The sequence below is a fragment of the Phoxinus phoxinus genome, assembly GCF_949152265.1.
Source record: "Phoxinus phoxinus genome assembly, chromosome: 1".
Lineage (NCBI taxonomy): Eukaryota > Metazoa > Chordata > Actinopteri > Cypriniformes > Leuciscidae > Phoxinus > Phoxinus phoxinus.
Window position 1 is genome coordinate 47,612,258 of NC_136876.1, and position 27,447 is coordinate 47,639,704.

The 27,447-nt window shown below is 36.3% G+C and overlaps 1 protein-coding gene across 3 annotated transcripts in view; it reads right to left on the reverse strand.

The window, feature by feature from the left end:
* Positions 1-1,082: 1,082 nt before the first annotated feature.
* LOC307003727 (CD9 antigen-like) overlaps positions 1,083-27,447 on the reverse strand; it is a 42,439-nt gene continuing 16,074 nt past the window's right edge. The window contains exons 5-11 of one of the 3 annotated variants that reach the window (XM_079622476.1): positions 19,312-19,426; positions 19,101-19,198; positions 13,083-13,157; positions 12,703-12,804; positions 10,292-10,348; positions 3,555-3,638; positions 1,083-3,465 (exon numbers count right to left, since the gene is read on the reverse strand). In XM_079622476.1, coding sequence (XP_079478602.1) covers positions 3,337-3,465; positions 3,555-3,638; positions 10,292-10,348; positions 12,703-12,804; positions 13,083-13,157; positions 19,101-19,198; positions 19,312-19,426 — 660 coding nt within the window. In that variant the 3' untranslated portion in view covers positions 1,083-3,336. Of the gene's footprint in view, positions 3,639-10,291; positions 10,349-12,702; positions 12,805-13,082; positions 13,158-19,100; positions 19,199-19,311; positions 19,427-27,447 lie in introns of all 3 variants that reach the window. The other 2 variants (XM_079622475.1, XM_079622477.1) reach the window with 2 other exon arrangements.

Consider the following 27,447-nt stretch of genomic DNA (forward strand, 5'->3'; position numbering starts at 1 on the left):
CCTCATTTACTATTCCCTACACTAGTTCACTAATATAGTCAACTTGACAGAGTGAATGAAAAGAAGTGAGTGAATTGAGACACTGATGAACACCTGATAAGCAGTTCTCTACCCTCAACAGACAAATTTTGGATATAACAGTCCTGTGTGCAGTCCATTTCAAGTACGAGAGAGAGAGCGCAGAGAGAGAGAGAGCGCAGAGAGAGAACAGAGAGACAGAGAGAGAGAGAGAGAGAGAGAGAGAGAGAGAGAGAGAGAGAGAAAACAGAGAGACAGACAGAGAGAGAGAGAGAAACTTTTAAAATAGAAGCTTACCAAACAAGTCATCATCATCATGCATATCATCATATCATTGCCTGTCATGGTGCGTTCACACCGGACGCGAATAGCGCGTCAGGCGCGAGTCATTTCAATGTTAAGTCAATGCAAAGACGCGTTATGCGCGTAAAACGCGTGTAACGCGTCTTTGCATTGACTTAACATGGAAATCACTCGCGCCTGACGCGCTATTCGCGTCCGGTGTTTGGGTGCAGTCAGTCGCGTTTCCATTATTACTGCACCCACACACCGGACGCGAATAGCGCGTCAGGCGCGAGTGATTTCCATGTTAAGTCAATGCAAAGACGCGTTACACGCGTTTTACGCGCATAACGCGTCTTTGCATTGACTTAACATTGAAATGACTCGCGCCTCACGCGCTATTCGCGTCCGGTGTGAACGCACCATTACAGATTTGCGCAAATGTTTTGCCCTATTATTAGCCTATCTATCTATTTTAATCCGTAATTGAAAAATGAACGGTTGTTGTCTTTTTGAAACGAAACACTTCTCAAAACGTCTTTTTGAACACCAAAATTTTAATTTGAAACACTGCTGCGCAAAAAAAGTAAATATCGACGAATTTTCAGATTTTTGTTTATGACTTTTTGACACTTTTTTAAACATTGTTGTATTTTATTTGACAAAAGCACAACGTTTTATTGTTATTATGAGTTCACATAAATAAAAGTAGTTGCGAATAATGTATTAATTATTTTATGTATGATCAGAAATTAGATAAAAAAATGTAAGGTAATGGAAACGAGGCTATTAATAAGCTTGTCATTAAATCACACTGAATATTGATTACTTGGTCAACATACCCTTTTAAATTGCAATGGGATTTGAATTGCAATGGGATTTGTGGTGCTGTTTTCGGTTGGCCACGATTCCTCTGATGTTCCTCTGTTGCAATTACCTTCTTGCAGATCAGGCAAACGACTTTATCCGACCCGTGAGGTTCGACAAAGTAATCGTTTGTCCATTTATCTTGAAACTGCCTTTTCTCCTCGCTAACATGACGTTTTTTTCTCGAAGGGCCAGGCTCCCGCCCTGGCTCTCGCTCCATCATATCCATCTAACGTTAGAGACAACCGTTCCGTTGATGCCTTCTGGGAGTGAGGTCTAGTGCGATCGGTCGTAATAACCGCTTATGCCTATAGATGCCGCTAAACACCACTAAACGAAAAAATATTTTTTCAAAGCAATGTACAGTTTTAACAGTTTTACAAATGTTATCAGATGTTATCGCGGGCCGCCAGAAATGTTTCCGCGGGCCGCCATTGGCCCGCGGGCCGCACTTTGAGAACCAATGGTCTAAATAATAGCTTTACTTTTGCCTGATACATGATAATAATCTGTACAATATTGTGATCTGAGCATAGTGTTATACATATCGTCGGCTAACGTGACTACATCTATAAGCGTTATCTCTGACCGTTGTTTTGTCTAATCCTGGCCTGTCTACTCTCTTGGCTTCATATCAGGCACATAATTATATGGCTGAGGTCCGTCATACGAGTAAACATTTAGGCTACAATTTCCTCAGCGTCCGAACTGTCATTGCGATCCATTGCTTTCCTATTGTTTACTTTGACCGCTCTCCCACATGTTACGTCACTTCCGGTTTGGCGGTTTTCAAATGCGGAAGTAACATTTTCTCACAAAAACGACTCCAGAAGCCTAAATAGCGTTTTATAAGTATATGTTTATATTTAAATATAGTTCCTACATTAGTTTTCTATACATTGGCTCACTGGGTACTCTAACCTGCAATATAGCCTTTAACAGCAGGTGTTCATCACTAATGTTCAACAATCACTTACATATTCACTCAATGATCTCACTACAACACTGCCTCAATCTTACTTTTTACTCTTTGTAGTGTGGATTTTCCTGTGGGGTTGAAAGGGTTAACAGTGTAAGATAAAAAGACACACCCACAAAATGTATTTTAACAGTAATAAACTGTAAGTTATAAAACAGTAGAAAAATTACATTGACACTTGTTTTAGTTAGGTTTACGAATCACCACATTCAATGGTTTAATTTTAATAACAGAATAACAAAATACAGATTAAAAAATCAACATAAAAAATATGAGAAGTCTTCACCACGAGGTTAGGCCTCGAACAGTCAGAAGTTTCACAATTTATACTGAGAGGTACACGGTTTTCCCCTAAGCACAGCATTGACATAACAGAAATACAGCATACAACAAGCGTTCAGTTTAGACACCTTGGAATCCTGGAACCTTGCAGGTACTACAATTATTATTATACAATTGTATTTTCCTTTGAAGATGTGAGATGAGAGGTATTTCTCTGGTGCTCTTTGCGTGTCAGTCAAAAATAATTTTTATTATTTTATTATTTCAATTAAATGAATGTACTATATTTCAGTTTGATAATGTTTTTTATTTAATATTTTGTATTTTTAGGGGATTTTTTTATTTTTATTTTATTTACGCTGTATTTATAATCCATTTATTCAAATAAAAATTTCCAGCTTAAACTGTCGTAAATCTTGAATGCTTTGAGCATAGACTGAAGTTTCATCTCTTTTCAAAAACGACATTTGGCAGATTATTGCTGAAGTGAAAACATTTTAAAGAAGAGACTTAAAAAAAGTTACAGAATTGTACGTTTATTGTTATAAAAATGTTTTATATGACATATATTTTCCAAAACATTTTTTACTCTAAAACTGTAATAAAATCAAAGCCATAAATCAAAATTTGAGCCTGATATCTAAAATTAGCTTTCAGTCAGAGTTTTTTTGGCTGCAGTACCAAACGCTTCCATTCGATGAAATTAGTCTCTCAATTTCCAATGCGCTCATTTTTGACTACGAGGAGCACAAGTGTGACTATTTTTTTAGGACCATTTAACCTGTTCAAATCATGTCCATGATTTTTTGTTGTGTTCACATAGCAAGTGCCAAAACCTTTACCAAGTTTAGTACCATTCCTATCAAAAAAAAATGTTTGGTCAAAAATGACCGAAGAGCACCAGAGGGTTAGAAAAGTCCTACACACAATTCACCAATACATTTTATCAAATCTTTCTCCTCTGAACCTGGTGTATATGCTGTATGAGACTGTGAGATGTGTCTGCTGAGAATGACACTGCACACCAGCGCCAATATCTGGGGAAGAGCGGGAACACATAAAGACAAAGACAGACAATCAGCATGTGTGCTACACTGGACACGCTTCCAGATTCAGATGGACTCACCATGATCCCTGCCATTCCTAGAAACCCTCCCACCACCATTGGCGTCTTTGAGTTGAATATGCCCTGGATCACACTGGGACAGGCCTAACAATCACACACACACACACACACACACACACACAGATGAGCGTCTGATTCGTTCCTAAAACATCATCACACATGCAGAAATAAAAGTAAAGACCCCTTCACACCATGGATGAAAACTATGACATGACAATAGTCAAGTCATATTCATTTATATAGCGCTTTTAACAACAGTAGATTTAACAGTAGATTGTTTCAAAGCGGCGGTACAGTGATAAACGGCCTCATCATTTAACGTAACAGAGATTGTTTTGGCTTCATGGCTGTTCTTGAATAAAGATATTTTCCAGCTAAAGTTAGTTTTGATTGATTCACTTCCGTCGCAACGATCATTACCCAGCCAGCAGAGCCATGTGGGGCCCAAATGGGTTTGACCTGGGCTATCTAACTGGGACCCATTCAGTTTTCCCCCCTGTTTCCATGTAGGCCCCACAAGGGTTTGCCCAGATGAAATGAACACTGCTCAGTGTGCACACTACAGGCTGTTAAATGTAACACACATCAGTGTTGGAGTTAATGAGATAATTAAGTGATTGAATAATGATTGAGCATTATTGATGAACACCTGCTGTTAACAAGCAGAATCACTGAAGGAAAGAGAAACACAAGAACTACTTCTAGCCACAGCCTTAGATGAAATCAACTGAAGAGAAAATACACTAAATCTCTCAGGATCTGATTAAACAACTCCACAAACAGCATTACCAGCTTCACTTATTACTAACCAGACTGACTTTAGTTCTGTCAGACGTCTACAGAAGTTCTTATTGAGAATTAACAGAGGTTAAGATGTTGATGATTTATTGAAAATAATAGTTTGGTTTGATGCCACCATTATGGTGATCAGCGTTTGCTTTAGTTGGGCTCTTAACTTTTTAATATTTGTTATCTCTGCTCAGTTGTATCTAATTGTTATATTGAGAACAGCAAGAGAACTGATAGATGATGTGAATACAATCATCATATGATGGCTTAACTGATATTGTAGGCAAGCTTTGTTCAGGTGATATGTTATTTAATTTGTTTTCTTGTTGTGATTCTACAGCTACAGCTTCTACAGATTCTAATGGTGGCATCAAATCAAACTATTATTTTCAATAAATCATCAACATCTTAACCTCTGTTAATTCTCAATAAAAACTTCTGTAGACGTCTGACAGAACTAAAGTCAGTCTGGTTAGTAATAAGTGAAGCTGGTAATGCTGTTTGTGGAGTTGTTTAATCAGATCCTGAGAGATTTCGTGTATTTTATCTTCAGTTGATTTCATCTAAGGCTGTGGCTGGAAGTAGTTCTAGTGTTTCTCTTTCCTTCAGTGATTCTGCTTGTTAACAGCAGGTGTTCATCACTAATGCTCAATCATTATTCAATCACTTAATTATCTCATTAACTCCAACACTGATTAATTTGCACACTTAAAGCTACAGTATGTAAGATTTTAAGCCACAAGAGGGCGCTGTTTCCAACAGTAACAAAGGTCGAAACTTGATGACGGCACTGTAAAACCTAACAGTAATATTTACTCAATTAAATTGAGTTCACTGCACTCAAATAATACCAAACCTTGAAGTGGCTTGAAGGACTGAAACAGAACTCATACTGAATGAGTTATAGAACATTTCTAGATCCTAGAATGATAATTGAATAATAATTGTATAGTTAAAGCTGCAGTTCGTCGTTTTTCCTCTTTGTCGCCATCTCTGTTCGAAATCTGCAATTGCAGTTATTCGCGGAATTATTAACTGTGCGTGGGTAGTAAATCGGCATGAAACAGCGCGGATGAACACAATGTATTGAGGCTGCCGCGTCGCTGTGTGGATACTGTACTGTCATCAGCAATGTCAGAGTATACTTTTTGAAAGTGTCAACATTAGAATTTTCATCGGAAAATGTCATCTGAACAAGTAAGTAACATCACTTTTGTTCTGACCAAATTCGGGGGGTGGGGGGAAGCATTGCAGTAGGGTACCATGCTGATCAAATCTAACGATTGCTTCACGTCAAAACGTGAAAAATATATTTTTTCTGTAGCCAATCTGAAGTCCGAAGTCTTTGGGTTTTACAACTGGTGAATCTCCAGTTGTCACTGGTGATTGTCGCTTTAAACTTTCGGGATCCGCCATACCAAGTGCTAAGCTAAATCTCCACCATCATCCACACACGCTAGCCGGGACTCATTCTCTATGTGTACAGAAGTGACGTAATGACGCAAAGACATGCTCGAAATTCCCGCGGAAATCCACCAGTACCACTGGAATTAAAATCATTATTACAAGCTTACCGTTTTGAATCGAGGTAAGGCAAGCAGATCGTTTTGAACACTGGCTGGTTACGTTTTTTTTCAAAAATGTCTTTTTTGATATTATTAAACACAAAAAAGTGCCGGACTGCAGCTTTAAGTTAATTAATAATCAATTAAGTGATGATTGATCATTAGTGATGAACACCTGCTGTTAACCAGCAGAATCACTGAAGGAAAGAGAAACAAAAGAACTACAAGGTTTAAGGTCACCATGATGGAGATCAGCGTTTGCTTTAGTTGGGCTCTTGACCCTTGTACGTGAGAGTACCAGAATTTCTTTGGCTGCTGTAATTGAGTGTTTATGGAACATTTCTTATGGCACAAAATTCAAAGAAAAGTATGTTTGGATGATGATGGTCAAGGTTTGATGATGACAATCATCACCTAATGATTTGATTCACTGATCTCATTCAGAATATGATCTCAGAGTCAAATCTCTGATTATATTATTAGTTGTATTTGAAACTTTTCGAAAAAGTTTACATCATAAAAACTAGCAGAGTTATGACTATCAGATAGTATGAAGGATTTTACAGAAAATGTAATTCATCCCCAAAACTTACACAGACATCAATAATCAGCATATGAATCTCAACAATGGTGACCATGAAAAAAAAATTCACACTGCAATGCATGTTGGGTACTACCATAATACAAACCTTATCAATGGCTCCCAGCATGCATTGCAGCATGAATCGTTTTTAATGGTCACCATTGTTGAGATTCATATACTGATTCTTGATGTCTGTGTAAGTCAGCATGATAACACAGAGGTTTTTAAAATCTGATTGTAACAACAATGGGCCTTACGGACAAATCACAGTTATTTTGTAATGAAAAATACAAGTTATTTATCACCTGTTCAATCAGAGAATATTCTCTAGAAAAGATAATAGAATCAAGACACCAAATGATGATTCTTCATTTTCATAATTCATCATCGAAACACAATCACATGCTCAAATTTTCTTTTGGTTTATTTTGCCATAACAAATGTGTTATATAAACACTTAGTTATAGCAGCCAGATAAAACATGGTGTTATAAAGTCAAGGGTCAAGAGCCCAACTAAAGCAAACACTGACCACTATCATGGTGTCTTTAAATTAAACTCAAATCATCTTCATCTAAACCTCTGTTCATTCACAATAACAACTTCTGTAGACGCATGATAAAAGTCAAACTGGTTAGTAATAAGTGAAGCTGGTAATGCTGTTTGTGGAGTTGTTCAATCCTCCTCTGCTGAGATCTTGACAGATTTAAACATGTTTTATCTTCTTCAGTTGATTTCATCTAATGTTGAGGTTGGAAGTCAGTTGTAGTTCTTGTGTTTCTTTTTCCTTCAGTCATTCTGCATGTTAACAGCAGGTGTTCATCACTAATGCTCAATCATCTCTTAATTAATCACTTCATTTCTTGACTGCAATATCTACTTTTAGTGAACTCAACTGAAATAATTGCAGAGTACTCATATCTATTGGTTTTATAAACTTAAATGAATTGAGGCAATCGGTTTCCTCAAATGTAATGAGTTAGCTTGACTTTGTGTGTGATATTTAGTAACTGCAAGTGCTCTGAGTTCATTTAAAGTGTGTTATTTCACTGTTTTACTCAATATAGTGAAGTTTCAGCTATATACAGTATTAAATGCAGTGTTAAAATTTAATTGTGTATTAAGAAATATTATTGTTTTAGTGAACTCGATTAAAATAAGTTCAGAGTACTCATAACTACTGGTTTTTATAAACTTAAATGAATTGAGGCAATCGGTTTCCTCAAATGAAATGAGTTAGCTTAACTTGTTGGGTTTTACAGTGTATGAAGGAGAGTGGAACGATGAGATGTTGTTTTTAACATCCAGAGACGTATGGAATTAATGAATCATGATCACGGATGAGGTAATTTATTAGTTTTTGTATTACCTGTAAGTCTGAACGCGAAATTTTATGTCATGATAATGAATTAACTACAAGGAACGCGAAATGTTATGCTATATTATCCTGTTACTATTTGTCAAATGATTTGTTAGGTTAATGCTGTGTAGTTTTAGGATGTTTATAGTTAATGAAGTGTTGTTTTACGTGTTCAAACCAATCGTAGTAAAATTAATTTTGAACGGACATTTGCAAGTAATGGCTTAATATTTTTTAACAACAGATATCCGATTGTATTTAATTGCACTGCCATAATCTCGGTCACGGACTGGCCGGCCAATGTGGGCCGGCCCACCTGGTACACAAATATATTAAAATAATGACGAAATCATAATAGGCTATTACATGTGTGGGTGCGGGGACGCGGCCGACAATTTTGTATAATTTATAATGTTGATATATCGCATCTCGATAGTGTCGTGGGTAAGTGTGCCATCATATAACGTGGGAGACCGATTTCGCGTCCCAGCTAGAGGAACTTTACTGATTTTGTCCCCCTTCTCTCTCTCTCTCACTCGCGAAGCTCTCTTCATCTCAGAAACGCCACACCGATATTTATCCTTGTTTTATTCCTCCGTTTGTCACAAATTCTGCGTGTATCCCCATATGGACGCTTACGTTTTGTTGGCACTTAAATACTCGCCAAAGAGTAATCGTGATCCATGATGTACACAACAGCTATAACCACCACTTCCGCATTTGTCCACGTGATATTGCGGAAACCAAGGATAGAGCGGATATTGCGTCACTGACAGGCGACATTTTTTTCCGGGATGGACAATTATTTAAAATAGGAATTTCTCTGAAATAAAAAATCTTTGGAGACTTTTGGGATATTGTAAGTACATAACTACAGGAAATATATCACAAAAATTGTTACATATTGTATCTTTAATATGGGTTGGAGCTTTTGATTTTGAACTCTCAAACTGCACCAGATTGATGAATTTAACATAAAAATGCACAAAATTTTCTTACGGGGTGGTGTGTGTGTGTGTGGGGGGGCATGCCCCCCAACCCCCCTAGAGGGACAGAGGTACTCACCACATGTTTTACCAAAGATCATGTGGGAAACACTGGTATTGCCATGCCAATGCAGCTTATAGCTTGTTTTTTGGATGCATCACTGTGGACAATAGTTCAATTGTATTAATAAAATACACTTATTATAAGTGTATAACTTATTTCATCTGTTAACTCTCTCTCGTTCCTACTCACTCATTACATGGCATTAGTGGTTTCAATGAATAGGAGTTGATCAAAAACATATTCAAGGGCATGCAAAGATGGTTGGTGTTTGATCATAGGTAGTGGGCCAGTCTGGGCCAAAATGCCCGGGCCAATTTTTTGTCCCAGTCAAGCCCTGGGGCTTCCCATTCACAAATGATCAGCGTTTGTGTACATTTCTAAGCTTTTTGATTGGTTCTATACAACGTGTAACACCATATTTGGAGAGCAGAGATAGTGACGTTTCAGGGGATACCCGGGAAATGCTCAGAGGTGACGAGAGGAGTTGAGAAAAGCAATGTTCATTTCCAGCGAATTTAGTAAAACTTAGAAAACTAATTGTCATTTAAATACCTTTACTCAATTATCTGGACTACGGAAATTTGGGAGATCATTTTTGAATGATATTAGCAACAACAAAAAAAAATCTTTAAAAAAATCTTAAAATGGAACGTTGTGACTTCCGACTAATTTCGCCAGAGCGGGTCACAATTATTGTTTGTATCCATAACGTTTACTGATAGTCGCCGTTACGCCGACGTTACGTTACAACACGTGTACAGTGCCAGTTAGGAGATCGATCATTTGATTAGCTAGTAGTCCTATAAATCCAATTCCTCTCAGATATCACAGCAATGAAACCAGGTTACAACTGGGGAAATAACAAATACAATAAGATTAAGTAGTCTAAACATAATTGGTGTGTGCGTAGTTTAAAAATGTTTTTGTGTTTGTTTTTGTTAAAGCAATTCACATATAGGGATTCCCATGTACCACCCTGCCAAGACCTCTTGCCACCCCTTTGCCCCCCATGTAAAATTTTCTAGATCCGCCACTGTTCACACGACATAGATAATCATCAAGTGACAACAAGGGGGAGATGTAACTGGGAATATAAAGGGTTATGGGAACAAGTGACAGGTGTAGGAGATCAGCTGTAGAAAATAACAGGACCAAAACAAACAACAGAGAATAACTGGTGACACACCCTGGACCTGTGATACAAGCAATACTCCAAAAGCCCTTGAACCCTGGGAGATGATCCATATACTGTGAAAACGTCCTCTGTAAACACTAATATAGTTATCATTATAGTTATCGTCCGCTGGTGTGGAAGCTAATATAGTTATAGTTATCTTTATGTTATAGTCTTTGGTGTGAACAGGCTTTAAGACAAACAGGAAGTGACTCACAAATTTGCTGCCATCTGGACAGATGACAATTTGTTCACCGATGCCACAGCAGTCAAACTGGAACACAGACACACATGGCTGTTAGATGATGCTTCCACTGGTTTACATGAGCCCTAACCCAATGACGTCATAATGTACACAGCAAAATCCCCTGTGTTACATTAACACTCCTCAGTGTACATGTGTCCAAGCTACAGGGTGTTAAAATTAACACTGAAGCAGTGTTGAAGTTAATGAGACAATAAAGTGATTAATTAAGTGATGATTGAGCATTATTGAATATACCTGATGTTAACAAGCAGGAAAGAGAACTACTGACTTCAAGTCATTACGCATTATTTCAAGTATTACCAGTGTGACTTTATTTCTGTCGTACATCTACACACGGTCTTATTTAGATTCAACAGAAGTTTAGATGGTAAGGTTTTAATGAATGTTTCGTTTCAAGTCATCAGTATGGTGATTAGGGCTGAACGATACATCAAATTTTCATTGTCATCGTGATCGTGATTGTGATCGTGATATGAACTCGCGCGATGAACACATTGCAACAGACAGCCTGACACGATGAATAAGGGAAAGCAGTTTATTACATGCGCATGTAATAAACGTTTGACCTATCACACGTTTAGCCCTGAAGACATGGTTGGCGCGTTCATGCTATTTGGCCAATCAGGTAAAGGCCCAGGAAGTGTCAGCTATGCTCAGATTGATTTGTGAGGTGTCAATTTAGTTGAGGTTTCAAATACGATGGCGGAGGAAGGAGAGAAGAGTGAGAAAAATGTTGGGGCTGACGAAGACCTTGTGGTGAAAAAGAACAGCACTTCAGCTATGTGGAATTGTTTTGGATTTAGGAGAGACGACGCGTTACAAACACAGGTCTGCCCTGCTAAAAAAACCTATAGAAACCATTACAGAAATTCTATTGGATTTAATGGTTTTCATGGGAATTTTATTGGTCGTAATGGGAATTATAGTGGTCTCTGTGGGTCTCTACTGATTTGGGTTCTATTGGTGGGGGCATTCAATCCTAATGGAATATGTCCCAAACACAAAAATAATTATGTAGTGGTTTAAATGTTAAAAGCCTATGGTTCCTATTTGTATTTTAATAGAAACCATTAGAATTTCTGTGATGGTTTCCAACTTTTTTTAAGCTAGTCTGATCTTCTGTCCTTGTCTAAAGAAATAATTACACACACACATCATGCTTAATGTTTTATTATCAAGGTGAACACATGAAATTCATCAGTATCTGTAAAATTCACAGCACTAACACTGTTTCAGCAGGGCATTAACAGGGCATTAACATATAAACCTATTGCATTTTATGGTTGTCAGCTTTGTTGCATTACATTTACTTCACCAGGATATGGTGCTGCGATCTCTATTTGAATGAAGCTGATGAACCATTTTTGACACAATTGAATGAGGAAGCAATAATGCTTCAAAACACTTCATTTGGCCATCATTACTGAATTCACTCAGCATTATAAACTAACTACAAATGCTTTACTAATTTATCGTAACAGTAATTAATTCCAACAGTGATGTAATAATCTGAAGGTTTAAGAATCACACACAGACAAGATTAATCTACATATGAATCTCAACAATGGTAGCAATCACACAAATGCTTCATGTTGCAGTGCATGATGGGAGTCACCAATCAAAACACAGCCATGGCTCCCATAATGCATTGCAGCATGAATAAATTATGCAGCTGAATTCTCCTGTCATTTCCGTCGAGAGACGGGTGCGTCCTTTTCGCTTGCTCTCTCTCCAGATCACGATGTCCTTTTGCCTAATTACCGAAGTGTGCCTCTGCGCTTCTTCGGCTCGGGCAAAGGACATTGAATCTTGTGAATTCGCCGCCTATGAGCGTTCCTACCTACTCTGATCACGGCAAAAATAGTCCCATAAAACATTCAAAGCTTGTAAATCAAGATGTAATTATAATATACATGACGTGTCTTTGTGCCCTTGAGGTCGACCAATTTAAATTGCACGTGATTATGATGCTGTCTCAGATTGGAGAGGGCTTTCTCTCCCCTGGGATCGCATTATCACGTACTTTTTCAGCAGCTCAGGCTGGTACTGCGCTGTACACCATGGCTGTATTACAGGCATACCACACTTAATTATCTCATTAACTTCAACACTGCTTCAGTTAATTTTAACACCCTGTAGTGTGGACACATATGTACACTGAGGAGTGTTCATTTAACAATGGGGATTTTGCTGTGTAGTGTCCTCATAATTCAAGTCACTAAATAAACATTGATTTTTTAAAATTAAAAATGTAAAAAAAATCAGAAAGTTTTCTGAGATTTTTTTTTGTAGATCAGCATAAAACCATTATGCCTAATGTCGTCATTAATGACATGAGTATCAACGTGTGTGTGGCTTACAACATTGTGGAATATATTGAGGCTCATGATTTCACCAGGACCCCCTGTGTTCTGATACCGAGTGTAGATCGTGTTGTACATCTTCACCAACTCGTCTGACACCTACAACACAACAAACTCATGATCTCTGTAGCTGCGTCCTCCGGAGGTCGCATTTGAAGGCTGCATACGTCATCAAGGATCTCTTATTTAAGAAAAGTAACCGTCATAAAATTGACTGTTATTCCTTGTGAGGTGTAAAATACTGTAATTTCTTTCTTTCTTTGCAATCTAACGGTTACTTTTCTTAAATTAAACCGCTTCGATGATGTATGCAGCCTTCAAATGAGGCCCCCGGAGGACACATCATCAGAAATGATACGCAGCTTGTGTGTGTTTACCGATCCACTCCACACGGAGGCCACCACACCTTCTGTGATTTCAATGATGATCAGAAAGGACAGCAGGCCAGAAAACTGAACATCAGAAAAACAGAAATGTTTTTCAGTACATAAATGTAGTTAATCTAATTCAGGTCAGACAATGTTGTCAGTTTAAGTTAACCCTTATTAGCTATTTGTTTGGGATGTACACTCAGGCTGTTGGGGTCTCCAGAGACCTCAGACAATAAAACGTGATTTTGTAACATAATAATGTAATGTTTTTTTAACAAAAATGTATTACTCACTGTATTACTGTTTTTACTCTACATTTGTGCAGTGTTGGGGGGATTTAATAGCCTGGCTAACGCCAGACCCAATTCTCGTTGAGACTTGGGTCTGGGAACCACATGTGCATTTTCTCGTATTTGAGGCGTGGTTTACGAATGCCCGGCGCCGTTTATTGGGTGCTAAGAATGTCTATCAAATGCGCCTGTACGTAGCTCATAGCCAATCGTTTCCATTATACCAGATGAAGTATGTAGAGCGACAGAAATTAGACAAGCAAGAAGACGATGGGTAAGATATTTTTGTGTAAACAATTACTTTTTTTGACAGCCTGCTTATGGGGCGGGCAGCTAGCGGATCGTTAGGAAAGATTCGATGAATGTGATCATTTTTTGGGGGGCCTGAAATCACTGATACAACCTTTAACTGGAGAACAAACACTTTTAAAATTAAAATAGCATGAAATTTGAACTAGAGCCAGTAGATGGCATCAAAGCATTACTCAATGGCTCACTTTCCATTTCCTCATGGGTATACATCTTTTCACAAGGTTTTTATTTATATTTACGTTTATACATTATAAAATAAATAATTATTATACACAGCAAAATCCCCAGTGTTAAATCAACTCTGCTCGGAGCATAGGCTATATGGTCCCACTCTACAGAGTGTTAAAATAACACTGAAGCAGTGTTAAAGTTAATGAGATAATTAAGTGATTAATTAAGTGATGATTGAGCATTAATGATGAACACCTGCTGTCAACAAGCAGAATCACTGAAGGAAAGAGAAACACAAGAACTACAACTGACTTTTAGTCACAGCCTTAGATTAAATCAACTGAAGATAAAAATAAGACATTAAATCTGTGAAGATCTCAGCAGAGGAGGATTAAACAACTCCACAAACAGCATTACCAGCTTCCCTTATTACTAACCAGACTGACTTTATTTCTGTCAGACGTCTACAGAAGTTTTATTGAATATTAACAGAGGTTTAGATGTTGATGTTTTAGTAACCATTTAAAAATCACCATTATGGTGAACAGTGTTGCCTTTAGTTGAGCAATTTGATTCTTAATTTCTTGTGTGATTTTATGGTCATTGTAACAGTGTTCACCAAAACACTCAAAAGTTGCAAAGAAAGCCAGCAACCAAGATGGTCAGAGAATAGGCCTACAGTTTTCAACATCACAAAGTGCAAAAAATAAAAGATTTTATAATTTACTGAAAATGGTCATTTGGTATTAATATATTATTTTCAAAAACATTAATTTCTTTCTACAGATCAGTCATCAAGCTGAATCTTTATTATTGGAAAAGTAATCTTTGGACAAACACACAGACATCAATAATCCCCATATAAATCTCATTAATGGTGAAATGCTTTATGCCGCAATGCATTAAGGGAGGCACCATAGTATAAAACTCATGGCTCCCAGCATGCATTGCAGCATTAAGCATGTCACCATTGTTGAGATTCATACTCTGATTCTTGATGTCTGTTGTTTCTAATATAAAAATTAAAATTTCCAAAAAAATTATACAATGTATATAAAAAATGTAATACAGGATAACCACTCTTTGTCAAAAAAAGTGTAATTTTTTAATAACAACTGACAACTTTTGTTGTTTTTGTTTTGTTTCAAAACATCGACATCTAAACCTTTGTCCAATGACAAATAACAGAAATAAAGTCAGTCTGGTTAGTAATAAGTGAAGCTGGTAATGCTGTTTGTGGAGTTGTTTAATCCTCCTCTGCTGAGATCTTCACAGATTGTAATGTCTTCTTTTATCTTCAGGGGATTTAATTTAAAGCTGTGACTAAAAGTCAGTTGTAGTTCTTGTGTTTCTCTTTCCTTCAGTGATTCTGCTTGTTAACAGCAAGTGTTCATAGTTAATGCTCAATCACCACTTAATTAATCACTTTAACTCATTAACTTTAAAGGAACACTCCGACTTTTTGGGACTTTAGCCTATTCACCTTATCCCCCAGAGTTAGATAAGTCCATACATACCTTTTTCATCTCCGTGCGTGCTATAAGTCTGTTTGACGCACCCACCGCTAGCCTAGCTTAGCACAAAGACTGGATGTAAATGGTTGCAGCTAGCATACTAATCCAAATAAGTGACAAAATAACGCAAACATTTTCCTATTTACATGTTGTGATTTGTATAGTCACAGAGTGTACAAAAAACAAAGTCACATGAGACACAGACATATTTTAACCGTATAAATACTGGGAACTATATCCCCTGAATATAGGGCGGAGTGATAACCGCAGCGCACCTGAGACGCGCTCTGAACGAACTCTCTGCTCCTCACCACGGCGCGTCTCAGGTGCTGCGGTTATCACTCCGCCCAAGTATTTATACGGTTAAAAAATGTCTGTGTCTCATATGACTTTATTTTTTGTACACTCTGTGACTATACAAATCACAACATGTAAATAGGAAAATGTTTGCGTTATTTTGTCACTTATTTGGATTAGTATGCTAGCTGCAACCATTTACATCCAGTCTTTGTGCTAAGCTAGGCTAGCGGTGGGTGCGTCAAACAGACTTATAGCACGCACGGAGATGAAAAAGGTATGTATGGATTTATCTAACTCTGGGGGATAAGTTGAATAGGCTAAAGTCCCAAAAAGTCGGAGTGTTCCTTTAACACTGATTCAGTGTTATTTTAACACTCTGTAGAGTGGGACCATATATGCTCTGAGCAGTGTTGATTTAACACTGGGGATGTTACTGTGTAACAATAAAAAATGACTTTTTTCAAAGTTGACCATTTTTTGGTACTAAAGTAAAAAAAACTGAATTATGACAATTGTAGTTACACCTGAAAATAGTGTTTTATATGTGTTTTATGTTTGTTAAATCTTTGTTTATTGTGTGTGTGCATTTGTTCTCCATCGTGGATGTGTTGTGGTGTCACTCATTTTTGTTTGTGTTATGCATTGTAGCTGATTTTTTTAGCTGATCTTTTTTTTTTTTTTTTTTTACAAATTAGGCCTTTGTAACAGAGAGCTATATATGGCAGCCCATTTTTAATTTCTTATGAGTGATTTTGTTGATGAGTGATGGGTTTGTATGTTTACTCTATCAGGGATGTGTTGTGTTTTCGCCCCTTCATTTTTGTGTGTTTTCTGTAACTGATTTTAAATGTAACAAATTAAATAGTATAATAAAATAATACAGTTTATAGTCTCAGATTGATGTCTGTGGAAAAAAAAGAAAGTTTTTATTTACATAAATTAAAAAAAATAATTGAATCCCACACTGCACAAATTTAACAAAGTAAAAACATTAATAAAGTGAGTGATATTACGTTTGTTTAAATATATATATATATATATATATATATATATATATATATATATTATTATATATATATATATATATATATATATATATATATATATATATATATATATATTATTATTATTATTATTATATAACAAAATCACACTTTATTGTCAAACATATTCAGTATGATTTTTCATGCAAACATACAGCCAGATGTTATTACAATTTATTTTTATATTTTTGTAGAGCTAGCAAGAGTCAACCACCACATCAATTCTCATGCTATTTAGATGCCCAGTCAACACGGTGATCTCACAGTGATCTCATCATGTGGTCACAACGTGAGCAATGTGAGTTCACAGTGAGCTAAAAGTGTAACCTCACAGCGCACTCACTGTGTGCTCATGGCCACAATATGAGCTCATCCCAGCTAGAAATGTTATTGTTCTATGAATGTTTTGAGAGCATTATATTATGTTATGGTTTCTGTAGCTAATTTTATTTTTGTTACCAGAATGTTCTCCTAAAAAGTAGGATAACAGTCTCTAAAAACATTTTAAAAATGTTTAGTGATTACATTGATAGAACATTATCCCCTAACATTATTATAAGGGTTTAGCGGGAAGTTTCCCAGCAGACACAGGACTGATCCTCTTAAAAGAGGTTTAGATGTCGAAGTTGGTTTGAAAGTAGTTGTTTGGTTTGGTCACCATTATGGAGGTCAGTGTTTGCTTTAGTTGGGCTCTTTGGCCTTGACTATTTGATGTTAGTTTTTCTCTGGCTGTTGAGTTTATTAAAAAAAGAGAAAATGTGAAGTATATACCCAGCAAAAACTCCAGTGTTAAATTAACACTCCTGGGAGTTTATTTGAGTCCACACTCAAGAGTGTAAAGTGTTAAAATATGAGTGTTTAATGAACACTCAAGAGTGTTGAAGTTAATGAGATAATTAAGTTATTAATTGAGTGATTATTGAGTATTAGTGATGAACACCTGATGTTAACAAGCAGAATCACAGGAGAAAATCACAAATTGTAAGCCACCATTATGGAGATCTGTGTTTGCTTTAGTTGGGCTGTTGACCCTTATATTGTTTACTTAAAATGTTGTGTGCCTGCTGTTATTATAACAGACAGATGAACAAAGAAAAAAAGTGATCTATTGGTTATGTTATGACAATCATAATTATTTCTGATTTAGATTTAAGTTGTTTATTACAGCATAACTGTGATTCTACATAAACATCCAGAATTTTTGATAAATAAATACGGAATAATTTATTTTAAAGTTGTTTTGAAAAAAAAAAAAACTTATTTTAGGCACACACAGACATGAAGATTCAGTCTATGCATCTCAACAATGGTGATCGGCAAAATATTCAATTAGGAAAAGGAAATTACTTCGACAAATCAGATCATAATTTATTAATTCCGCAATGCATGATGGGAGCCATTAATGAGTTGATTGGTGGCAGCCACTGCAACATGCTTTATTATTGTCACCATTGTTGAGATTCACAGGCTGATTATTGATGTCTGTGTTTTTGATCAGAACAACCATAATTGGATTATATTAAAAATACTGAAAATCATATGATTTAGAAACATAGAGCTACTGTATAAACAAGTTCACCCAAACTATCTAAATATGTTTTGATCATTTCAGATCACAATATGATTATGCCAAAACATAACCGATACCATCAGATCACAATTTCTCTTTGTCCGTCTGACTGTTATTAATCAGTAACAGCAGACAAGCAAAATCTATAGTTAATAATATAAGGGTCAAGAGCCCAACTAAAGCAAACACTGATCTCCATAATGGCAACTTACAATTTGAGATTTTTTTTGTTTGTTTTTTGTAATAAGTGAAGCTAGTAATGCTGTTTGTGGAGTTGTTTAATAAAGTTGGATTCTGACATCAGAAAAATGTTTAGACGTCAACCCAATTTTAATTTTCAACCAAAATTTGACATCTGAGTGATGTTGGAGTCCACGTCCAATAACATTTTTAGCTGGGATGAGCTCATATTGTGACCATAATATGAGCACACAGTGAGTGCACAGTGCGGTTACACTTTTAACTCACTGTGACCTCACATTGTGATCATATGGAGAGATCACTGTGAGATCAAAGTGTTGACTGGGTGAAGTACATTTTTTAATTGTTTCAGCAAACGTCAATTTTCACAGATACACACAAAGGAAAGAAGATAATAGCCATGACTGTTCCAGCTTTTCTCGAAAGTGACTATGTTGAGTTACATTTTACTGGTTTGGGAAAAATATTCTCTAAATCAGAGTTTCATCCAACTGTAGTCTGAATCCTGAAGGTGTTTTACAGCTTTGTTTAAATGTCAACACATGCAATTCTTTAGAGATCATCTTGAGTTATATCTGCTCTATGAATAAGTGTAATAAATCTGTAATGAGTGTTTTCCTTACCAAATAAAGAGCAAGTTTCATCTTCTTTAATGCTCCACGATTGCCGATAACAGCGGCCAGCATCATCAGAGTACCAGTGATGATCAACATCGTTAAACCTGACAGACAGAACACGTCAAGTCACAGATAAGCTTACAGACTTCAGTGTAAATAGAGTGTAAATATCATGTTAGTCCACAGATGAAAATTGAGAAATAATAGATGGACGAACCGATAGTGAACTTTTTCATGTTCATTTCGTTCATTTCATGTTCGGCGACGACTGCTTGGAATTGAGCGTGGATAAAGAGCCAAATTCCCAGAACGGCTAACCCAAAACCCACCACCTTAAAGATACACACATCACTGTATCACAATCATCATCATCACTGCATCACAATCATCATCATCATCATCATCACTGCATGCATCACAATCATCATCATCATCATCACTGCATCACAATCATCATCATCATCATCACTGCATCACAATCATCATCATCAACATCATCATCACTGCATCACAATCATGGCCTCGTGCCTTACCTCAACCCTAACTAAACTCTAAATTCAAAAACTCTTGACTGTGTGTGTGTGTGTGTTTGTGTGTGTGTGTGTGTGTGTGTGTGTGTGTGTGTGTGTGTGTGGGCTTGGTTTATTATGCATTGTGGGAACCGAATGTCCCCACAAGGATACACTGTTAGCCCTTACTGTAGAAAAAGCCCACATTCTTACAATATCATACCATTTTCCATTAAAACAGTAATATACAGGACTATACCTACAGGAATATACTGTGAATTAACAGCGCTCAAAGTCGACACTCAGAGGCTGTTTTCCCAATCACACCCTATACCCTCATTCACTATTCCCTACACTAGTTCACTAATATAGTCCACTTGAATGAAAAGAAGTGAGTGAATTGAGACACTGATGAACACCTGATAAGCAGAATCACTGAAGGACAGAGAAACAAGAACAGAAAAAAGAGAAACACAAGAACTACAACTGACTTCCAGCCACACTGAGTGTGAAACCAGTTTAACATTATTTATTTCAAGTTCTTGTTGAGAATGAACAGGGATTTAGTTAATAATAAAGTTTGTTGTCACCATGATGGAGATCAGTATTTGCTTTAGTTGGTCTCTTGTACCTTAACTCAAAGACTTCGTTCAATCATCTCTCTTCGGCTGTTGTAACAGTGAGTGTATAAAGCACATTTGTTACAGCAAGAAAAGTTAAGGGCAAGTCAAATCAGGAGTATTTGGTTTTGTGATTTCAAAATCATACATGATTTATTACTATTTAATATATGTGAGCTATGAATTTCTGGTTTAATACCATATATCTGATAATCCACTACATGAAATACAGCAATATTTCTGAAATCAGGCCAACTGAAAATTTTTGAAATCATATAGTGCATTAAATTTGTATTAACTCCTGCTTGACTCTGACACACACAGACATCAACAATCATCATATGAATCTCAACAATGGTGATGATCAGAAGTTTCATGTCGCAATGCATGCTGGGTACCAGGATAGTATAAAACTCCCAGCATGCTCTGCTGCATGAATAATAATTAAAAAAATATATATTCCTACCATTGTTGAGATACATGTTCTAATTTGTGATATTTCTTTGTTTCTACAAGACAGTGTAGCCCTTTTATTTTTGGTTATGCATGTGTTAGAAATAAATTAGTCATTGTTGCTGTTGTTTCACAGTGGTGGTAACGTAACACTTTTGATTGAGAATTAAACTCTGAATGAGTGAGAACTAACTTCTTAGTGAATGGACAGGCCACATAATGATTTTGTCATGATAGTGAATATAACCACAATCATTCACGAACTGTGTGTGTGCACAAGTGTGACTTGCAAAAACACAGCTCAAGCAACAAGAGAAAACATTATGTGTTGGCATCAGCAACCCAACTAAAGCAAACACTGATCTCTATAAATGGTAACTTTAAATCAAACATTTTCAATTAAACATCTCAATAACTACTTCTGTAGACGTATGACAGAAATAAAGTCAAACTGGTTAATAATACGTGTAATAATGTGTAATGGCTGGAAGTCAGTTGTAGTTGTGTTTCTCTATTTTCTGTTCTTGTGTTCCTCTTTCCTTCAGTGATTCTGCTTGTTAACAGCAGGTGTTCATCACTAATGCTCAACAATCACTTACATATTCACTTAATGATCTTAATGATCTCACTGCAACACTGCGTCAATGTTACTTTTTACTCTTTGTAGTGCGGATGTTCCTGTGGGGTTGAAAGGGTTAACAGTGTAAGATAAAAAGACACACCCACAAAATGTATTTAAACAGTAATAAACTGTAAGTTATAAAACAGGTTTATACTGGCAACACTGTTGCCAGTAGTTTACTGTAAAATTTTGTTTTTTGGGTCACCATTGTGCTGAAGAGTAGAGCCTGTGCTTCAGTCCAGCAGAAGATCTGGAAACATCGGTGATACGCTGCATGTTGCTTTATTTAACAGAATGTAATTGCTGGTTCAGTGGAAATCTTTTTATGTACTTAAGTTTTTTAATGGTTTGTAATGGAAGTTCTTAACTCTTTTCTCACATTATTAATGCATTACACATTTTAGTTTTACACATTTAAATTACAGTTGGTCAATTTAAGGCAGTCAGTTTCTGCAAGTGAAATTAGTTTTAAGTCAAATTTTAATTTAGTGCATTTTACAGTAACAAACTGTATAATACAGTAAATAACTGTACAAATAACAGTAAATTACTGGCAACAGTGTTGCCAGTATTTTACTGTAAAAAAACCCGGTAAGGTCTAACAGTGTAGTAAAACCTGAGATCACCTCCATTGTGGGGACCAGCCAGCGGTCCCCATGAGGGGAATGGGTTAATAAACATACTAAATTATATATTTTTGAAAATGTAAAAATGCAGAATGTCTCCTGTGATGGTTGGGTTTAGGGATAGGGGCAGTGTAAGGGGATAGAATATACAGTTTGTACAGTATAAAAACCATTACGCCTATGGAATGTCCCCACAAGGATAGAAATGAAAGCTTGTGTGTGTGTGTGTGTGTGTGTGTGTGTGTGTGTGTGTGTGTGTGTGTGTGTGTGTGTGTGTGTGTGTGTGTGTGTGTGTGTGTGTGTGTGTGTGTGTGTGTGTGTGTGTGTGTGAGCAAGTTAGTGTGTGTTAGAACACCCTAGCAACACCATAGCAACCACCCATAAGACCCTAGAAACCGCCTAAAATACCTTAGAACACCCTAGCAACCACCCAAACTACCTTAGAACTCCCTAGCAACACCATAGCAACCACCCAAAACACCTTAGAACACCCTAGCAACCACCCATAACACCCTAGCAACCACCCAAAATACCTTAGAACACCCTAGCAACACCATAGCAACCACCCAAAACACCTTAGAACACCCTAGCAACACCCTAGTAACCACCCAAAATACCTCAGAACTCCCTAGCAACACCCTAGCAACCACCCAAAATACCTCAGAACTCGCTAGCAACACCCTGGCAACCACCCAAAATACCTCAGAACTCCCTAGCAACACCCTAGCAACCACCCAAAATACCTCAGAACTCCCTAGCAACACCATAGCAACCACCCAAAACACATTATAACACCCTAGCAACACCCTAGCAACCACCCAAAATACCTCAGAACTCCCTAGCAACACCATAGCAACCACCCAAAATACCTCAGAACTCCCTAGCAACACCCTAGCAACCACCCAAAATACCCTAGCAACCACTCAGAACACCTTAGCAACCCTCTAGAAACACCCTAGTAACTTTAAACTACTTCAAACTATACTTTAAACTATTTTAAACTTTAAACTACTTCAAACTTCAAATCACTTTAAACTAATTTAAACTTTAATCTACTTTAAACTATTTTTAACTGTAAACTAAACTTTAAACTACTTTAAACTAATTTAAACTTTACACTAATTTAAACTTCAAACTACTTTAAAGTTTAAACTATTTTTAACTGTAAACTACTTTAAACTTTAAACTACTTTAAACTTTAAACTATTTTAAACTTTACACTAATTTAACCCTCAAACGGTCTTCGTTTCGGAGTCACATCCTGGGCCTTCCCGGTCAGAAGTGACCGGACACCTAAAAATTGAATTTCCTCCATCCCAGTAAAACCAATGCAATTTATTTTTTTTCTATAATATTTTTCTTTTTAATTTTGTATTTTGAGTGAATTTGATTGAATTTATTAATATTTATGCAATATTTATGGTCTATTTTTGCCATTGAAAATAATACAAATTTAAAAAAATATATATTTTTTTTTTTTTTTAATGCAGTATTTTAGTTTAATATAGAGTCTAGGCCTTCAAAAAAAAAATGGTTGAAGCAGATTAGCGCCATCTGGTGAGAGTATGGAGAGAAAACGTAGAACCATAGTGTAACCACTAGATGGCATAAACAGCACTCTATGGAGAGGCATGTGACTTCCCCAGCTGTTTAATGGACACATTTACTTTTTTTTTTTTTTTTGTGGATTTGAATATATATTTAAACAAGCTCAAAAACTATTTCTTATCAAGTTTTAGATATATATTTTTTTAGAAATAGTGATTTAAAGTGTTAGTTTTTGCATATGATTAGTCAAACCTAAACATTGTGTTAGAAAGAAGAATTATCAGTGGAAATCACACAATCCACCTAATATGGCATCATGGCTTAGTGATATAATGATGTTTAATATAAATATAAATATATATATTTTTAATATATATATAAAAAAGAAAAAAAATTATGATTTTTTTTTTTTTTTTTTTTTTTTTTTTTTTCTCTAGATGTTTTAGAGTGTCACCCCTTTAATGCTGTGTACTTAAAAAAAATGTAAAAACATTTTTTGGGTGAATTTTAGTGTTTTGGTCAATTTCCCATTAATTTCCTATGGGGGTCATTTTTGACCAAAGACCACAAGTGTGACTATTTTTTTTATGACCACTTAGCATGCTCGGATTATGTCAATTTTTTTGTGTGTTCACATACATAATGCCCTAAAAGTCACCAAGTTTCGTAACATTCCGATGAAGCTGTGATTTTTAAAAATTCAAAACATATTTTTTGTAATCTGAATTTATTGGTGTGTATGTGTATAAAAGTGTGTTTGTATGTGTGTGTGTGTGGGTGGGTGTGTCTGTTTTGCACTCTTGATGTTGTAGAGTTTCCCCCCTTTCCTGCGGTGTACTTTTTTTTAGGATTGTGTCCGATTTGTAGATTGTACACACAAAAATGCGGAGAATTTTTGAATTTTTATAAATTTCCCATTCATTTCCTATGGGTCGGTCATTTTTGACCGAAGACCAGAAGTGTGACTATTTTTTTCACGACCACTTAACATGCTCGGATCATGACCTCAATTTTTTTTTGTATTCACATACCTAATGCCATAAAAGTCACCAAGTAACATTCAGATGAAGCTGTGATTTTTAAAAATTCAAAACAGAAAATATTTCGGTCAGAAACGACCGAGGACCGTCTGAGGGTTAAACTTCAAACTACTTTAAACTTCAAACTACTTTAAACTTCAAACTATTTTAAACTGCTTTAAACTTTAAACTAATTTAAACTTTAAACTTTTTCAAACTATCTGGTCCAAACTTTCACAAGCCAACTTAAAGTTTGTCTCGACGAACTTTGTAATCTTAGTCTTGTTTTACTGTAAATCAGATTTTTATTCTATAATATGCCATGATTTTTACTACTAATGTATTGTTTAAAATACACAATAAACTTTTTTGTGCAGTTAAAGCTTCAATTGTTATTTGTTACATTTCCCATCAACAATTGAAATAACATTTCTACAGGTTTTCAAAATATTCTACAGGTTATACAGTAGCACTATAGCAGTATTTTTGAAAATCAACGGTACAATACTGTACTTCAGCACAGTAAAAAATACAGTAAAATGCTGTATTTAATTTTACAGTATGCTAAACACTGTAGTCTTACTGTAATTTTACTGTTGAATGAAATACAGCAACTACTGGATAATTGTTGCCAGTAAGTTACTGTTATATATGTGTGTATATATGTGTGTGTGTGTGTGTGTGTGTGTGTGTGTGTGTGTGTGTGTGTGTGTGTGTGTGTGTGTGTGTGTGTGTGTGTGTGTGTGTGTGTGTGTGTGTGTGTGTGTGTGTGTGTGTGTGTGTGTGTGTGTGTGTGTGAAACTCGGAAAATTAGAATATTGTGCAAATGTTGACATTTGAGTAATTCAAATTTAAAGGTGAAACTAATATATTTAGTATTTATAACTATATACAGCATGATTATACTTTTCAGAGGGCTGACATTTCTGTATTTAAAATCCTTTTTTTTATTGATTTCAATTTAATAATCGAATTTTCTGAAATTTTGAATTTGTGGTTTTCATCAGCTGTAAGCCATAATCATCAAAATTATAACTTTTGCACAATATTTTAATTTTCACCTGTATATATATACACACAAACATATTTATAAATATTTTTTTACCCGTTGTATGAAAAACAGATTCAAATGGTCTTTCCTCAAGCAATTCAATTTATTTAATTTTTGATAACTGATGGTTTGGTCATTCTTTTTTAATTGTATATTGTATATATTTATCTATGCATATTGTGATCTCTGATGCCTGTGTGAACATTATATATATATAAAGTCACATATGAAGACAGACTTCACTGCCAGTTCACTTCACTGTTCACACACACACAGTTCCATTGCAGGCTGTGGGAGTCCCCTGTTGAAGGTAGACATCGGTCAGAGTTGCAGATCCCTTCTTGGCATGTTTTTTTTAAAATTAAACAAAAGTTATATTATGAAAAAATATACATATATATGTTTGGGGATGTTTGAAAAGACTTGAAAGTTCCTTAACTTCGCAGCCAGTTTTTCTCAGTCGCTTTGGTGCATTTCTCACATCACTATTTACATTTGCACAACAGTTAATAGTTAGGGAAAGTTAGGCATTTCTTTGGCCAATCTGCAAAAAAAATTCTTACCAATAGCTTTTTTTACCATGTGTTCCTATAGGTGTCTAGTAACACCTCCCAATTTATCCACGGCCAAATCCTCGGGGAAACGCCTGGAGAGGCCATCAAAGTTGGGGTGACCAGAGGGCCTGGGTACCGAAAAAAAAATATATATTTTTTTTTTTACCAATATTAGCTTTTGAGATGTCTAACTATGGGTTTTTAGGGGTGCTGAATCTATCCCAGCCATTAGTTTTGAGTAAAAATGACTCCAAATCCATACAAAATCCATAAAAATGTTTAAAACCATTACAAAACAAAACTTCCTAAATCAGTTTAAAATTTACCAAACCTCATCCAACTTCCCTGCATCTCCCTCACTCCTGTTATCATCTGGCTGGTTGATGTTCTGGCAAGAGTTACCATGAAAGTTCCCACAAACAGAAATACACTTGAATCCTAGCTGCACCTGAGAGTGTCAAAGTCCAGTTGCAGCTGACAAACTTCAGAAGGTGGTCCGGTGCAATGGGACCACCTCTGTTGTAGGGACTGGTGCATAACCTTGTTCTCCTTGTTTCCATCCATACTCAAGGACATCCAGTTATGGACTTTGTCAAGTCAAGTCACCTTTATTTATATAACGCTTTTTACAATACAGATTGTATCAAAGCAGCTTCACAGTGATAATATGAAAATAATACAACAAAGTTTGCTTCTAGAAGAACATTGCGTCATCGTCCACCTTAAGTAAGGTAGATCAATAATATTGTTGAATATTAAATGTCCCCAACTAAGCAAGCCAACAGCCAAGGCAACAGTTGCAAATAACCAAAACTCCATCAGTGACAGAATGGAGAAAAAAGCATTGGGAGATCCCAGGCTCAGTCGGGGGCCAGTTCTCCTCTGGCCAATCAGTGAACAGTGTATGATTATGATTCGACAGCATTACAGGTCAGTTATGACACAAACTAGTGAGCAAAGTCAGATTGGATCAGAACATTTATCCAGTTCCATCTGGTTGGAGGTCGGAGTCATCACGTCGGTATGTAGACGGGTTTGTTGAGGATCAGTGCTGATGGCTGTCGTGTCGATGAGGCCTTCACAGGGCTGATGAGGGATGCTTTGTGGATGGGCCCAGGCGCAGGTCCATCCTTTGATCTGGATACGGCCCGGATTCAGCTGACTTCAGTAAACAGGAGAGAGACTAGTTGACTAGTGTAGCAGACTTTATAGCAGTAGCCTATCTCTGGTCTGGAGATATGCCCGCAGAGAGTGCTGTGCTGCAGCTCCTGTAGTCGGAGGCAGTTTCTCAGGCTTGATGCTCCCGACTGCGGCCCGGACAGTTGAACAGTTCGCAGCCAGCTTTGATGAT